Source organism: Myxocyprinus asiaticus, chromosome 44, assembly GCF_019703515.2.
Source record: "Myxocyprinus asiaticus isolate MX2 ecotype Aquarium Trade chromosome 44, UBuf_Myxa_2, whole genome shotgun sequence".
Classification (NCBI taxonomy): domain Eukaryota; kingdom Metazoa; phylum Chordata; class Actinopteri; order Cypriniformes; family Catostomidae; genus Myxocyprinus; species Myxocyprinus asiaticus.
This window is the reverse complement of record NC_059387.1, coordinates 28305080-28320404: the sequence shown is the minus strand read 5'-3', so window position 1 is coordinate 28320404 and position 15325 is coordinate 28305080. Positions and strand designations below refer to the sequence as shown.

The 15325-nt window shown below is 36.8% G+C and overlaps 1 protein-coding gene across 3 annotated transcripts in view; it reads left to right on the top strand.

The window, feature by feature from the left end:
• LOC127434456 (glycogen debranching enzyme-like) overlaps positions 1–15325 on the top strand; it is a 34453-nt gene that overhangs the window by 2565 nt on the left and 16563 nt on the right. For 2 of the 3 annotated variants that reach the window (XM_051687232.1, XM_051687230.1), the window contains 16 exons: positions 1392–1602; positions 1875–2044; positions 3008–3211; positions 5041–5222; positions 5346–5457; positions 5596–5722; positions 7453–7555; positions 7659–7756; positions 7872–8011; positions 8166–8353; positions 10261–10384; positions 10749–10912; positions 11328–11429; positions 13037–13192; positions 14071–14221; positions 14406–14530. In XM_051687232.1, the coding sequence (XP_051543192.1) occupies positions 1392–1602; positions 1875–2044; positions 3008–3211; positions 5041–5222; positions 5346–5457; positions 5596–5722; positions 7453–7555; positions 7659–7756; positions 7872–8011; positions 8166–8353; positions 10261–10384; positions 10749–10912; positions 11328–11429; positions 13037–13192; positions 14071–14221; positions 14406–14530 (2357 nt within the window). Of the gene's footprint in view, positions 1–1391; positions 1603–1874; positions 2045–3007; positions 3212–5040; positions 5223–5345; positions 5458–5595; positions 5723–7452; positions 7556–7658; positions 7757–7871; positions 8012–8165; positions 8354–9366; positions 9491–10260; positions 10385–10748; positions 10913–11327; positions 11430–13036; positions 13193–14070; positions 14222–14405; positions 14531–15325 lie in introns of all 3 variants that reach the window. The other variant, XM_051687231.1, reaches the window with a different exon arrangement.

Sequence of the window (15325 nt, the reverse complement as noted above, 5' to 3'; positions counted from 1 at the left end):
TCCTTTCTTTCACGCTTCCACTTTTGGCACTGTTTCGGTGCCTAAACATGGCCAAAAATATTGCAAACCTGCAATCAGAGATATGCAAGCAAAGAAAGGGTTTAAAGAACAGCAAAATTGATTGACTGCATAGGATCAGTCTGTATGTGTAAAATAAACTACTGCAAACATGTAAATGACTTGTGTTTGTGGCATACATATTTTACAGAAATAATCCGATATACACTGTTCCGTCTTCCTTTTTTTATTTTTATTTTATTTATTTTTTTTGCGATTTCTCACTGAAAAGAGTTTTAATTCCAGCTAATTCCATCTATTCACCAAAATGCCTTGCCAATGATAATTAATAGTAAATATAATTAAATCGTGTATGTATTAATATTTCAGTTTATTATTTAAGAGAGGAGAGATACCCAGATGAACGACGCTGAGCCATATGAAGAAGCTGTCTGTCACGTTTTTAAACCAATTAGGTCAGAGTAAATTGATTAATGAACACCTCATTTGATTGGTTACTAGAAGCAGGTAGACCCGCCTTCTCCCTTGCGCTTGCAAAACTCTTTTCAGTGAGAAATTTGTGCCAAAAGTGTAATTGCAAAAAAATAAAAAATATTAAAATATTCAAATAAAAAATAATAATAAAAAAAGGAAGACAAATAATCGGATTATTTCTGGAAAATATTTATGCCACAAACACAAGTCATTTACATGTTTGCAGTAGTTTATACAGACTGATTCTACGCGGTCAATCAGTTTTGCTCTTCTTTAAACCCTTTCTTTGCTTGCATATCGCTGATTGCAGGTTTGCAATGTTTTTGGCCATGTTTAGGTGCAGAAACAGTGGCAAAAGTGTAAAAAGGAAGTCAGAAGAATACACACCAAATTTATTTTGTGTTCATATGAAATTACAGATTCACAATACTTGAATTACACTTATGCAAATCATTAAAGTATTGCTAATATTTTTTATTGCTTAAGCTTGCAACTTGATTTACACCTTTACAAAACGTTTTGTGCGCATGCAACTTTGTTTTTACGCTTGCAATTTGATTTTTCACAATTTGATTCGATTTCACAAATCTTACTTTGTGCATGCACATTTTTTCTATCACGCTTTTAACTTCATTTACGCTTTTACAAATCTTTCTCTGCACATGCAAATCATTTAGGCACTATTTTACCTTCATAAATAAGAAATTAAAATCTGTTGTGAACAAGAAACTAATTGTTCAGATATTTGAACTTAATGTTTTAAAATAATAATAATAATAATAATAATAATTCTCATTCGAGAATTGAGCCAAAGCGATTGAGAAAATCTGTAACAGATTATTTCAATTTGCAGTGCCCTCTGCTGTTTACTTATGTGGCTCACACTTCTGTTTACCCAGGTTTTGAGCTTCAGTTTCGCTTGGGGCCAACCATGCAGGGCCAAAATGTGCACGTGTACACCAATTACCCAGCACTGGGCAAGAAGTTCAACAGCTCCAGCTTCCTTCACCTGGAGTGGATCAACCCCAGTGGCAGAGAAGATGACTCAGACAAATACTGCAAACTGGACCTGGAAATAGCAGGCTCTTATCAGTACTACTTTGGGTGTGGGTAAGTTAATTTTATTATTGTTAAAAGTGATTTCTACTTTCAGAATCTGGATAATGTTTAAAGGAATAGTTCACTCAAAAAATGAAATTCTATCATCATTTACTCACCCTCATGTTGTTTCAAAACCACATGACCTTCTTTCTTCCATGGAACACCAAAAGAGTGTTACAAATGTTAGTAAAGTGAGTAAATGATTTTTGGGTGAACTATCCCTTATATATGAGTATTATTAAGTCATTTGTGTGTGTGTGTGTGTGTGTGTGTTTGTGCAGGAATGAGAAAAGGAGCCGGGGAGGATACATTGTGGTGGATCCTGTGTTACGTGTTGGCCATGAGAGGAAGATGCTGCCCCTAGACTGCGTCACAGTTCAGACTTACTTGGCAAAGTGTCTGGGCCCGTTGGATGAATGGCTGGATAGACTCAGAGTGGCCAAGGAAACTGGTCTGAATCTCTTAACAGTGTTCACTGAGACAATGTTCTTCCATTTTTCCATTCCATTTTAAATTGGTACAACATTTGTGGCCAGTTAAATTTGCTTTAAACTATGGCAGTTTTGGATTTATTAGTAAAATAAGGTCTGTGGTAAACATTACTCGATGATACATGGACATTTTGTTCTACAACATATATTACACACTTTTATACCTACAACGTGAATTTTGAAGCTGTATTGAATTGCTTACTTTTTAAAAAAAAAAACATGTGGTGGCTTCAAAATTCACACTTTAGGTATGAAAGTGTGTAATTTATGTTGTAGAACAAAACGTCCACGTATCGTCAAGTAGTGTTTACCACAGACCTTGTTTTACTCATAAGTTGAAAAACCCCATTATAAAAGCCCATGGGAAAATCCAGAGGGAACCCATGGCAAATTAACCTTCTGGGTTTGCCTACAAATTGACGTCATGGCTGAACAGCTCTATTATTTTTTTCCAATCAAGCTGATCTCCATTAAAGAAGTAAGAAATGGATCTTTGGTCCCCATTGATTGGTGCTATGTACATAGTCACAGCCTCACTCAAAACAAGGTTAAACTTTATTCCTTAGTTTAGACAGTGGGTCGTTGCACCTTTTAGAGTCAACAACAAAGCTTAACATACAAACTGTATGTTTTTTTTATTTTTTTTTTTTATTTATTTTTTTTTTTTTATGTGAGCACTTTGGGCAAGTCTTTTGCAATTTGGCAAGATTGATAATTTATTTAATTTCTTCAATGTCCCTTTTAAGTTATCCCGTTGCTGTAAACAAGCAGTTGTATTTAATTCTTATATATTATATCAACTATAAATATATATACATATTTGTATATGCAAGGTCGCCTATAACAAAGATTACTGTCACATGTAAACACTTTCTCTATTGAGTTAGATGTCCCACTATATCAAATGATTTTTCTATCTCCAGGTTACAACATGATCCACTTCACTCCTCTGCAGAAACTAGGTATATCACGGTCATGCTACTCTATAGACGATCAACTACAACTGAACCCAGATTTCTCCCCACCTGGCAAGAACTACACCTGGATGGATGTGGGCAACCTAACTGAGAAACTTAAGAAAGAGTGGAACATGATTTGCATCACAGATGTGGTGTACAACCATACAGGTATTTTTCTACTACACACTGAATAAAACTAGGAAAGTGACAAAAGTATGTGGACCCTCCTGTCTAATTAATGGGTCTGACTAGGCCTTGACTAGGCCTAGAGAAATGTATGCTTCCAGCTTTCTTGCTCCTCCTTTTCTTTTCCAGCATGACAATGCCCCGTGCACAAAACAAGGTCCAAAAAACTTTATGTAGTGAGTCTGGTGTGGAAAAATTTGAATGGTCTGTACAAAGCCCAGAACTGAACCCCACTGAACACCTTTGGGATGAATTAGAATACCAACTGCAAGCCAGACACCATCACACAACATTAGTGCCTGACCTCATTGATGCTTTTTGTGTCTAAATGGGAGCAAACCCCCCACAGTCATGTTCCAACATCTAGTGTAAAGCCTTCTCAGAAAAGTGAAAGTTGTTAGGGAGGACCAACTCACTATTTATGCCAATGTTTTTGATAATGAAATGCTTAGCAAGCACATATGGGTGTGGTGTTTGGGTGTCCACATACTTTTGGCCATATAGTGTACGTAGGAGCTGTCTGGAAGTGTTTCTTAAAAAGTTCTAAGTTAAATGTCTGGTTTGGCTGTTCATCTGATAAGCATGGAAGTTTCACTTCAGAATGGCACAGTGGGCTTCAGAAAGAAGTGGATTGGCTATTTATACCTCAACTGCAGCCATCAGAGAGTTGATAAAAGCTGGTCACGTCTCTGGGACAATGGTTGAGATTTTGTACCTTTGAGGGCTTGAAGGAGGTTGGAATCGTTCCTTGTGACATTCTAATATTTCATATTAACCTCTGGTATATGTATGCCATGGGAACAAGTTTTTAACAAAAGTAATTTGAACTATTTTGACCTTTTGGACACCATCAAACTGACAAATCTTTCTCACCTTTGAATTTGAAGCATTTGAATTCATCTCAATTACTCAAGTTATCTCAACTCCTAGTTCAATGGGAATACATCACAAGAAAGTAAATTTGTGAGACAGCATTTGTGCTTTAACACAGTGGTGAAATTTTGTTACACTGAAAACCCTGAATGTTGCACCCCAAATTCACCCCAAAACAAAACATGGATAAGCACTTTATAACCAGTGGCTTCCTTTAAACACTTCCAAGAAGTGTAATGACTGTGACACTGTTAATGTGGAATGTCACAAACTACACAAAACCTCACACTCTTTAAACACCAGGCAGAAGTTAATTACATTTGATGAGCCCCTTTAAATCATTGACATTTGTTTTACAAGGTAGCAATCTTATCAGAAACTAACACGATTCATTTCCGGCCATTAAGTTAATGTTTACTTGTCGCCTTGTCATTTCCTTAATATCTGCACACTGTTGACCAAGAAGCTCATATAATTCCATACCAAGAGGAACACCAGGTTGTGCTTCTGTAACAGGAGTCAGCTGGCACATGATAGCTGTGCGGTATATGTAATCCTCACTCCCCTGGCCTCAAGAGGTGCACTAGCGAGTGATGCTAGGGGCTGTAGCCTTTAGCCTCCTCATTAGCACACCTGCCTCCCATGGCGGCTAATGCCGTTTTGAATCCCACTCGGAGTGTGTTGAGCAGGCTCAGCTACACTTCCTTATGTTTGGGATTTAAAGCATTCCTGTTGGCCAAAATAAAGAGAACGACATACAGTTACCATGAAACAATATACTGTATCTATACAGTAGCTCAAAGATCCTCTGTCTATATCTAAAAACAGTAACACATGTAACTTATGCCCTCCATTTGCAGTATGCATGCATACAGTACAATTGCAATTTTGAAAGATCTCATAATTTAGACCTTTATGACTAATTTCTGTTAATTTAGCTGTTAACAGTAAGTGGATCAGACTCCATCCAGAGTGTGGCTATAACCTGGTAAACTCTCCTCATCTGAAGCCTGCCTGGCTATTGGATAGAGCCCTCTGGCACTTCAGCTGTGCCATAGCAGATGCAAAATACAATGACGGTGGACTTCCAGCTCTTATTGAGAATGAGAAGCAAATTACAGTAAGTCTAGAATGTCTCACCTAAATATACTCAAATATGTACTCAAATATACTACAGAAATACCAAAGGTTGGTGGTGATGAACCAATGAAACACTTGGTGGAATTTTGGCTTGATGTTTCAGATGCTTCGAGGACTTCTATGGAAGGTAGTTTTCACCCAGTTGAAACTATGGGAGTTTCTGCAAGTGAACGTTGAGAAAGCTGTGGAGCAGTTTAGGAAGGTTCTTCAAGCTGGTGAGTGATTTAAGTTTGCTGGCAACATCTGGGATGCTGTCACGCTTGCACCATCCACGAAGAGAACCTTCAAATCCTCCAAAAGGTACATTTCTTTTAGGAGAATAATAATAATTTGAGAGTTTTTGACATTTGTAGGAAATAAACCTGTGGGCCCTGAGTTGGAAGGAAAGCCTAAATTGAAAATTATACAAGATTCACAGTACAGACGCTTCAGCAACACTGTAGACATGCAACTGGCCCTAGAGATGTTTGGCAGGCACATGTAAGTTTACTTTCTGTTCCCAGTACTGGTTCTGTTTAATGATGGAGTTTTGTGGAACTACATATATGGATTTTTTTTTTCTTTTACTTTTTTTTTTTTTTTTTTTTTTTTTTTGTCTGTGTGTCTGTGTTGTGTTTTGTTTGTGGTTTGGTTTGTGTTTTGTTAATGTAAACACAGTCATTTATGTCTAAAATTAATGTAAACAGCATGACAAAAAGTGGATTTATATAAAAATATTGGACTTGAGGTGTAATTGGCTTAAAAGACCTGCCACTGTCTAGAATATCATTAATATTAATCAAACAACAGTAACAAGAAAATGTCAACTGCTCTTGACTGGATGACTTTAGTAGCTTAAAAAATAATTAATTAAATAAAATAATTATAAATCTTATCTTAAGACTTTTAATAATCTTAAAAATAATTTAAGTAGTTTTATGTTACATTTGAAAACTTCAAGCACTCTTAATTTATATATTTGTTATATTGTTTTTATTTGTTCTACTGCTTGTAGTTGGTTTCCTTGTTCTTACTTTATTACTGACTGTTCTTATCATGGATAATTAGTTGAGAACTTGAAACAAGGTTTACTCAAATTAGTATTTTGTTGCAGTATTGAAATTGCATTGAGGATTGTCAAATTACTTTCAAATGTAAACAAAATAGACATTATAACAGAAGTATTCCCTGAAATATTAATCTTATCATTCAAAAATTAAAAAATACATTGTTTGTAATATTTGTTTTAATATTTTGTTTGTTTTGATGAATTATATATATATATATTTCTGTGTCTTATTTAGTAATTTAGTTCTTAATTATCATTGGTAACTTGTTAGCTATGCTGCATGTTTAACTTTACTGCACTGCAATCATTTTGTTTAAATGTATGTCTTTTCATTCAGGTTATTCCTTTACTTTTAATTTATTTTACTCCATTTAAAATGAAAGTAAATAAAAAAAAATGTTTAAAGGAATATTCCGGGTTCAATACAAGTTAAGCTCACTCGACAGCATTTGTGGCATAATGCTGATTACCACAAAAATGTATTTTGACTGTCCTCTTCTTTAAACAAAAAGTAAAAATCAAGGTTACAATGAGGCATTAACAATGGAAGAGAATGGGGGCCAATTTTTGAATGTTAAAATACTCACTTTCTCAAAAGTATAGCCACAAGATATAAACAGTATGCTTGTAAAGCATGATTTTAGTGTGATAATATCACTTACTAACCTTTTCTGTACAACTTTGCTGCCATGACGATGTAATGCCAATAAACCCAAAAACCCCAAAATGACTGTAAAAACTATTAACTAAACAACTTTACAGCTCAAATAACAGAAGTTTTAACAGAAGAATTAATGTAAGTGCTTTTATAAAATTATAAGCTTAAAATGTATGCCTTTAAATCCTCCAAAAATTGGACCCATTCACTTCCATTGTAAGTGTCTCACTGTAACCTGATTTTGCTTCTTTTTTTTTTTCTAAAGAAAAGGAGGAACGAGTCGAAATAAAAACATTTGTGGCAACCAGTGTTATGCAACAAATGCTGTTGATTGAGCTTAACTTGTATAGAATCCGGAATATTCCTTTAAATTGTTTAATCCATATTAAAATTTGATTTTTATATTTTATAGTTGTTTTCTTTTTATTGAACCTGTGTAAAGCGCTTTGAATAAACACTGTGTATGAAATGTTCCAAATAAATTTTTCATTTTAAACCCTACAGTAATGGCCCCTCATCCATCCAAGAATGCTGTGATTGGTTTAAAAAGAGTCTAGAGGAACTGAATGTGGAATGCTATAAGGAAATGCACAGCCATCATGAGCAGGTTGGTGCCATAATCATTTAATGTATGTGGTTATGCTCCCCATCCAGTCCTTCTGTTTGGCTGCAGTATCAGTCTGATCAGTTTATATAATTTCCTCCCACAGGCAATAAACTGCATATTGGGAACAGTTCAGTATGAAAGATTGGCCGCCCACGGCCCTCAACTTGGACCCGTCACCCGGACAAACCCTTTGGTGACAAAGTCAGAATTTTGACCTTGCACTTTGTCTACTGATGCTTTTAGCCATTTTGTTTTACACACTGATGAGAATGCCACATTTACAGTATGGCCTTGTTTTGTTGTTTTAATGATTCAGATATTTTACCTTCCCATTTGAAGACATGTCCATGGAGCAAGAAAAACAGCTGACGCAGAATCCAAAGGATGCTTGTCATCTACTCGCCCATAATGGATGGGTCATGAGAGATGACCCACTCAGGAACTTTGCAGAGGCAGGTAAGTCATCACATTGCTTTCACATGCTTTTTTCATTTCTTATTAAACAGTAATGTTAACCTTGCTGACAAGTAAGTAAGGGTGCACACGGTTTCAAATCGGTTTCATTACTGTCAGTGGTTTTTTTATCCATGGCAATTTTTCTGTGTGTTAGGGTCTAATGTTTATCTCAGAAGAGAACTCGTTTGCTGGGGTGACAGCATTAAACTTCGTTATGGTGATAAATCAGAAGACTGTCCATACTTATGGGCTCACATGAAGAAGTACACAGAGATCACAGCCAAACATTTCTCCGGTGTGCGTTTGGATAATTGCCACTCCACACCTCTTCATGTTGCTGAGGTAAGCTGTAATATTTCCACTGAAACACCTAATTCTCAATCAGCATGTTTTGCATTATATACGTATGCATAAGTACATTATATGCACAAGGACGCAAAACATAATTGTCTTGGGGGGGCGTGGGTAGCTCAGCGAGTAAAGACGTTAACTACCACTCCTGGAGTCACGAGTTTGAATCCAGGGCATGCTGAGTGACTCCAGCCAGGTCTCCTAAGCAACCAAATTGGCCCAGTTGCTAGGGAGGGTAGAGTCACATGGGGTAACCTCCTCGTGGTCACTATAATGTGGTTCGCTCTCGGTGGGGCACGTGATGAGTTGTGCGTGGATGCCGCGGAGAATAGCGTGAAGCCTCCACACGCGCTATGTCTCCGCTGTAACGCGCTCAACAAGCCACATGATAAGATGCACGGATTGACGGTCTCAGACACGGAGGCAACTAAGATTTGTCCTCCTCCACCCGGATTGAGGCAAGTCACTACGCCACCACGAGGACTTAGAATGCATTGGGAATTGGGCATTCCAAATTGGGCAGAAAAAGCAAAAAAAAAAAAAAAAAAAAAACAGAATTGTCTTGAATGCCATTGTAGAATTTTAAAAGTATAGATTTTATGGGAGAACGGGGCTAGTTGTCAATTTTTACTCCATTTTTACTTATTTTTGAAAGTTAGTTTCTGTATTGGCATTTAGCACATATACCTTCCCTTATTGGCTACAAAAAACTGAATAATGTTCAGTTCATTTAACACACGACCTTTTGTGACAACATTCCAATAGGCTTTTTAGTTAAATTGAAACATTAAACATGTAATTGCACTTTTGACTCAAAACCTTATTAAGATAAAGCCCTTGTGACTTCCCCCTCTGAAAACTAGCCCCGGTCTCTCCTTACTAAATTAAGAAAGTTGACTTGATAGAAATGGGAAATAATCCTCTTTTTTTTAAAGCTCATTTTTACAGTTATGTGGTGTGTTCTGTTGGATGTGACGTGTTCATGATGTATGTCATGTCTTTAGGCCATGTTAGCCGCAGCCCGAGCAGTCAGACCCAATCTATATGTGATAGCCGAACTCTTTACAGGAAACGAACAGCTTGACAATTTGTTTGTTAATCGGTTGGGGATAACCAGTCTCGTCAGAGGTACTGCACAACTGCAGACTGTAAGAGATACACATTTGCCCCTGACACTAAATCTGCTCTCTGTGTTCTTTCTCTCTCTCTTTTGTTTTGCAAAAACATTAATTCCATTCATTATATCATCACCTCTTTCTTTCCCTCATCAACTTTAACCCAGTGCATTTCATATGCACACAAATATAATACTCCATTAATGCCATACCACAATACTAATAAACCTGCTTGAACATCCTAATACATTAACTGCTGATTGTAAACCTTGGCCTTCTGCTTGTTTCTACTCACAACTATTTTGTCCTCGCATCCTTCTTCCTGCTTGCAAACATTTCTTTCTTTCTGTCTTTCTTTCCTTCCTTCCATCCTTCCCTCCTATCTGTCCATCCTTTTTCCTCTCTCTCTCTCTCTCTCTCTCTCTCTCTCTCTCTCTCTTTCTTTCAATCCATCCTTTCTCTCTCTCTCTCACTCACTCTCTCTCTCTCTCTGTCTTTATTTCTTTCTATCCATCCATCCTTTCTTTCCTTCCCATTGTCCATCACTTTCTTTCTCTTTCTTTCTTTTTATCCATCATCCATCCATCCATCCTTTCTTTTTTCTTTTTCTTTCTCTCTCTCTTTCTTTCAATCCATCCTTTCTCTATCTCTCTCTCTCTTTCTTTCCACCCATCCTTCCTTCTTTTCTTCCCATCATCCATCTCTTTCTTTCTTTTACTTTTTATCCATCCATCCTTTCTTTTTTAACACTGCTACTGTGGCTGTGTGCTGTGCTTGCTACAGTATATGTTGGCTGTAGCCCGTGAACACAGGGCTGACCTGTATGTGGTGGCTGAGCTCTTCACGGGCAGCGAGGAGCTGGACAATGTCTTTGTGTCTAAGCTTGGCATTACCTCCCTTATTCGAGGTGAGACAAAAAGCACGTGAGTCTCTGTATGGGAAATGCAGCTGAAATAAACCCATATGACTTTCTTTCTTCCTTGGAACACAAAAGGAAGTTAGCCTCAGTCATTGCATCTTTTCTCCATACAAAGTGAATGATACCTGAGGATAACATAATACATCTCCTTTTATGTAGCATGGGAAAAAGAAAGTCATATGGGGTTGGAACAACAAGAGGGTGAGTAAATGATGACATAATTTTCATTTTGGGGTGAACTACCCCTTGTTCTGAGTCCAGAACATTTATTTCATTGGTCTCAATCATATATAAAATATATTTTTTCGTATAAAGAGAGGTATTGTCTCAGTATCTGTTGTCTCATTCTCAGAGGCCATGAGTGCAGGAGACAGTCACGAGGAGGGGCGGCTCGTGTACCGGTTTGGAGGGGAGCTTGTGGGGTCTTTTGTACAGCCAAACCTCAGGCCTTTATTGCCTTCCGTTGCTCACGCTATGTTTTTAGATGTTACCCATGACAACGTATGTCCAGTTCAGGTCAGTAAAAAAAATATATTTGTGTGCCAAAAGCATTCTGTTACAGCTTTTTATTAAGTTTATATCCTGTAAAGGATCGATACTTTATTTTTTAGATATTATTAAGGTTATTTATTCTTCTTTCCTTTCTCTTTTTTATTATTTATATATGTTTTGGTAATAAAGGTATAGATATGAGATTTATTCTGAAAATTATACATTCAAATCAAAACAAAGTAATATTAAAATGAAATAAAATTAATGTGATGGATTATACAATAGATAAAAAGATACAATACACATAAACTCACCAAAAAGTATTTTTAATTGTAAAATTATATTCATTTATTCATTCTCATATTTTATTGTATTGAATTTTTGTCTATTTTACAGAATTGTATTTTATTTTGTGGAACTCTTGTGTCTTTTACTGCAGGTCCGTTCAGTGTATGATGCTCTACCCAGCTCTGCTATCGTCTCTATGGCCTGTTGTGCCACAGGCAGCACTAGAGGATATGACGAGCTTGTACCTCATCAAGTAAAAATGTGCAGTGACATCAACTCATATGACCTGAGATCTAGATTGTTTTGTTATATAAACACTTCCATCATTTCAAGCTTGCTCTTTCTCCCTTATTCTGCCTTTAACATATATGTATACATACACTGGCCAAAAGTTTGGAATAATGTACAGATTTTGCTCTTATGGAAAGAAATTAGTACTTTTATTCACCAAAGTGGCATTCAACTGATCACAATGTATAGTAAGGACATTACTAATGTGAAAAATTACTATTACAATTTGAAAAAAATGTTCAGAACTTCTTAAACTACTTAAAAAAGTGCTCATGTGCACATGGAAATCCTCCACGTGCAGCAATGACAGCTTTGCAAATCCTTGGCATTCTAGCTGTCAAGTTTGTCCAGATACTCAGGTGACATTTCTCCCCACGCTTCCTGTAGCACTTGCCATACATGTGGCTGTCTTGTCGGGCACTTCTCACGCACCTTACAGTCTAGCTGATCCCACAAAATCTCAATGGGGTTATGATCCATAACACTCTTTTCCAATTATCTGTTGTCCAATGTCTGTGTTTCTTTGCCCACTCTAACCTTTTCTTTTTGTGTTTCTATTTCAAATGTGGCTTTTTCTTTGCAATTCTTCCCATAAGGCCTTTACTGTTGTACATGAAACTGGTGTTGAGCGGGTAGAATTCAATGAAGCTGTCAGCTGAGGACATGTGAGGTGTCTATTTCTCAAACTAGAGACTCTGATGTACTTATCCTCTTGTTTAGTTGTACATCTGGCCTTCCACATCTCTTTCTGCCCTTGTTAGAGCCAGTTGTTCTTTGTCTTTGAAGACTGTAGTGTACACCTTTGTATGAAATCTTCAGTTTTTTTGGCAATTTCAAGCATTGTATAGCCTTCATTCCTCAAAACAATGATTGACTGATGAGTTTCTAGAGAAAGCTGTTTCTTTTTTGACATTTTTGACCTAATATTGACTTTAAGACATGCCAGTCTATTGCACACTGTGGCAACTCAAAACAAACACAAAGACAATATTAAGCTTCATTTAATGGACCAAATAGCTTTCAGCTGTGTTTGATATAATGGCTAGTGATTTTCTAGTACCAAATTAGCAATTTAGCATGATTACTCAAGGATAAGGTGTTGGAGTGATGGCTGCTGGAAATGAGGCCTGTCTAGATTTGATCAAAAATGACTTTTTTCAAATAGTGATGGTGCTGTGTTTAACATTAGTAATGTCCTGACTATACTTTGTAATCAACTGAATGCACTTTGGTGAATTAAAGTACCAATTTCCTTCCGAAACAGCAAAATCTGAACATTATTCCAAACTTTTGGCTGCCAGTGTATGTATGTATGTGTGTGTGTGTGTGTATATATATATATATATATATATATATATATATATATATATATATATATATATACACACACATACATACATTTCAATGTTGTTTTCAATTAATGTTTTCAATTAATATGTTGCTTGCAAAACATTTTATTTAAACAGAATAAACTTTTTTGCCTGCATAATGGTGTATTTGCAGCATCTAACAGCAGGAGCTAACTGCCAGTGCTAACTTGCTAAACCTTGACCCTTGGTTTTTCCTCAGATTTCAGTAGTAACGGAAGAGCGTTTTTATCCCAAGTGGAACCCTGATCCACTGTTCTCTTCTGTCGGGGAGGTGAACCTTCAAACTGGTATAATGGCAGGAAAATTGGCCCTCAACAAACTCCACCAAGAGCTGGCAGAGAAGGGCTTCACCCAGGTCAGAATAATGATTACTTATAACCGATTTAAAAAACATTTAATATGAGCATAAGCGTAGATTTAGGCAGGGATGACATGTCCCTTTCAACTTTCAGAAAATCAGAAATGTCCCGGCCAAAATTTGGGCAATTTTACCACACAAAAAAATACTTTCTTTTATACTATGTGTTTTTTTTAATTTTAACAATTATTAAAGGTCCTTAGTATTATTATTAATGTGTAAATTATTGTCCTACCTCTTCTGAAGCAGCGCATAAACAGTATTGTCGGGAGGCACCTGTTACTTTCCACAGCGCTGTTCAGGATGCGCCAGTCACAGTTGTTTGTAAGATTTAAAAACATATATTTTACAGGCGGATTTCCATTGGTATCTTGTGTCCAATCCTTCAAATTAATAGATTTCTACAAGCATACTTTTCGTATACAAATGTTTGCTGTCTAAGTCACATAGTTAAGTTTTTCGCAGATCACATCCTAACCGGGAGGCATAATATTTAATACTGTGGGGCAGAGAAATAAGAAATTAATTTAATTTAAGAAATTAGACTTCTTAAATGAGGTAATAATGTTGTTTTGCCTATATTACCAGACTGACTTTCTCGCATTTTCTTAATACCAACATTTTCGAATATTATCCTTGCTTCATGTCCCTACCAACTTTCAAATCAAACCTACGCCCTTGAATATGAGTCACAATCTCCAACAGCAGGAAGAGTCTTTGAGACTCATAGAGTGTCTTTAACTACTTAATTAACATTAATTAGACCTAAACCTATTAGCAACACCTCCACTCCTCTGTGCTTCAGTGTACTGTATGCTAATGATTGTCTGTGTTTATGTGTTATGTGTACTTTATGGGACTTATGTATGTCACAGATTTATGTAGATCAACTGGATGAAGACACTGTGGCTGTAACAAGGCACTGCCCTAGTACACATCAGTCTGTTGTGACTGTGTCTCGTACGGCCTTTAAAAATCCTGAAACACACCAGTACAGAGAACATCTGGCCCCCATGTACATCCCAGGTACATACCAACAGTCTCTGCTTTTACATCATTTTCATCTTGTTTTATGTGTGGCACTTCTTGTAAGGTGATATCATTGTCACCTCATATGTCAATAAAAGTGGTTTATTTATAACTCATTTGACTTAAAAACCAGCTTACCCTGTTAGACATGTTGTCTGTAAAGTGCCATCTCATTGTGCAGGTACAATCGAGGAGGTAATTTTAGAGGCACGGACCATAGAGAGAAATGCTGAGTCATATGTGAAAGATGATAAGTTAATTAACGGTTTGCAGAACTACACGGTTGAGCTGCGTGAACACCTTCAGGTAACACGATACCAATGCCAGCAGCTGCTGTACTGCCAGAGATATGATGCGTGGGGTTGTCACTTAGATTAACAAAGATTAACAAACAGAAAACCTGCTCTGTGAGAACTGAGGGCAGCTCCTGGTGTGGTAGCTGGTTGGGAAGTTGAAACTAAATACTTTTGGGAAGTTGACATGCTTTACTGTAGTGGATCTTAACTGGTTTTGTTTTGTTTTTGTTCAGAACCCAGATTTTACATTGCACATGAAGTGGCAAGCCACCACAGAACCAAAATTGTTGATCGCACAAAAGTAAAAAAAAAAAAAAAAGAAATTACCATGAAAAAAAAAAGGAACCATATTAATTGAACTCAAACACAGAAATGTATTAAAATGGCCATTAACTCCGAGCTTTTTGTGCAAGATATTGTGAACGTTTTCATCTACTGCATCTTTTAAAAGCCTTGTTGATGAGAGCGGTCAACAGAGAATGGCCAGACTGGTTCGAACTGAAAAAGTCTATGGTAACTCAGATAACCACTCTGTACAACTGTGGTGAGAAGAATAGCTAATAGCTAAGAATGCTATTCTGAGATGCAGGTTGGCGCTGTTTTGGCGGCACGATGGGGACCTACACAATATCAGGCAGGTGTTTTAAATGTTGTGGCTGATCGGTATGGAATGCATTTGCATTCCTTTATTTGCAGTTAGCATTGTTTTTCTTTGCCGTCTGCAACACTATCAGATCAGACCTGAAATTGGTCACCTCCCATCTGTTGAGAACCACTCTGGCTAGCCGAATTGACTTTTATTCAT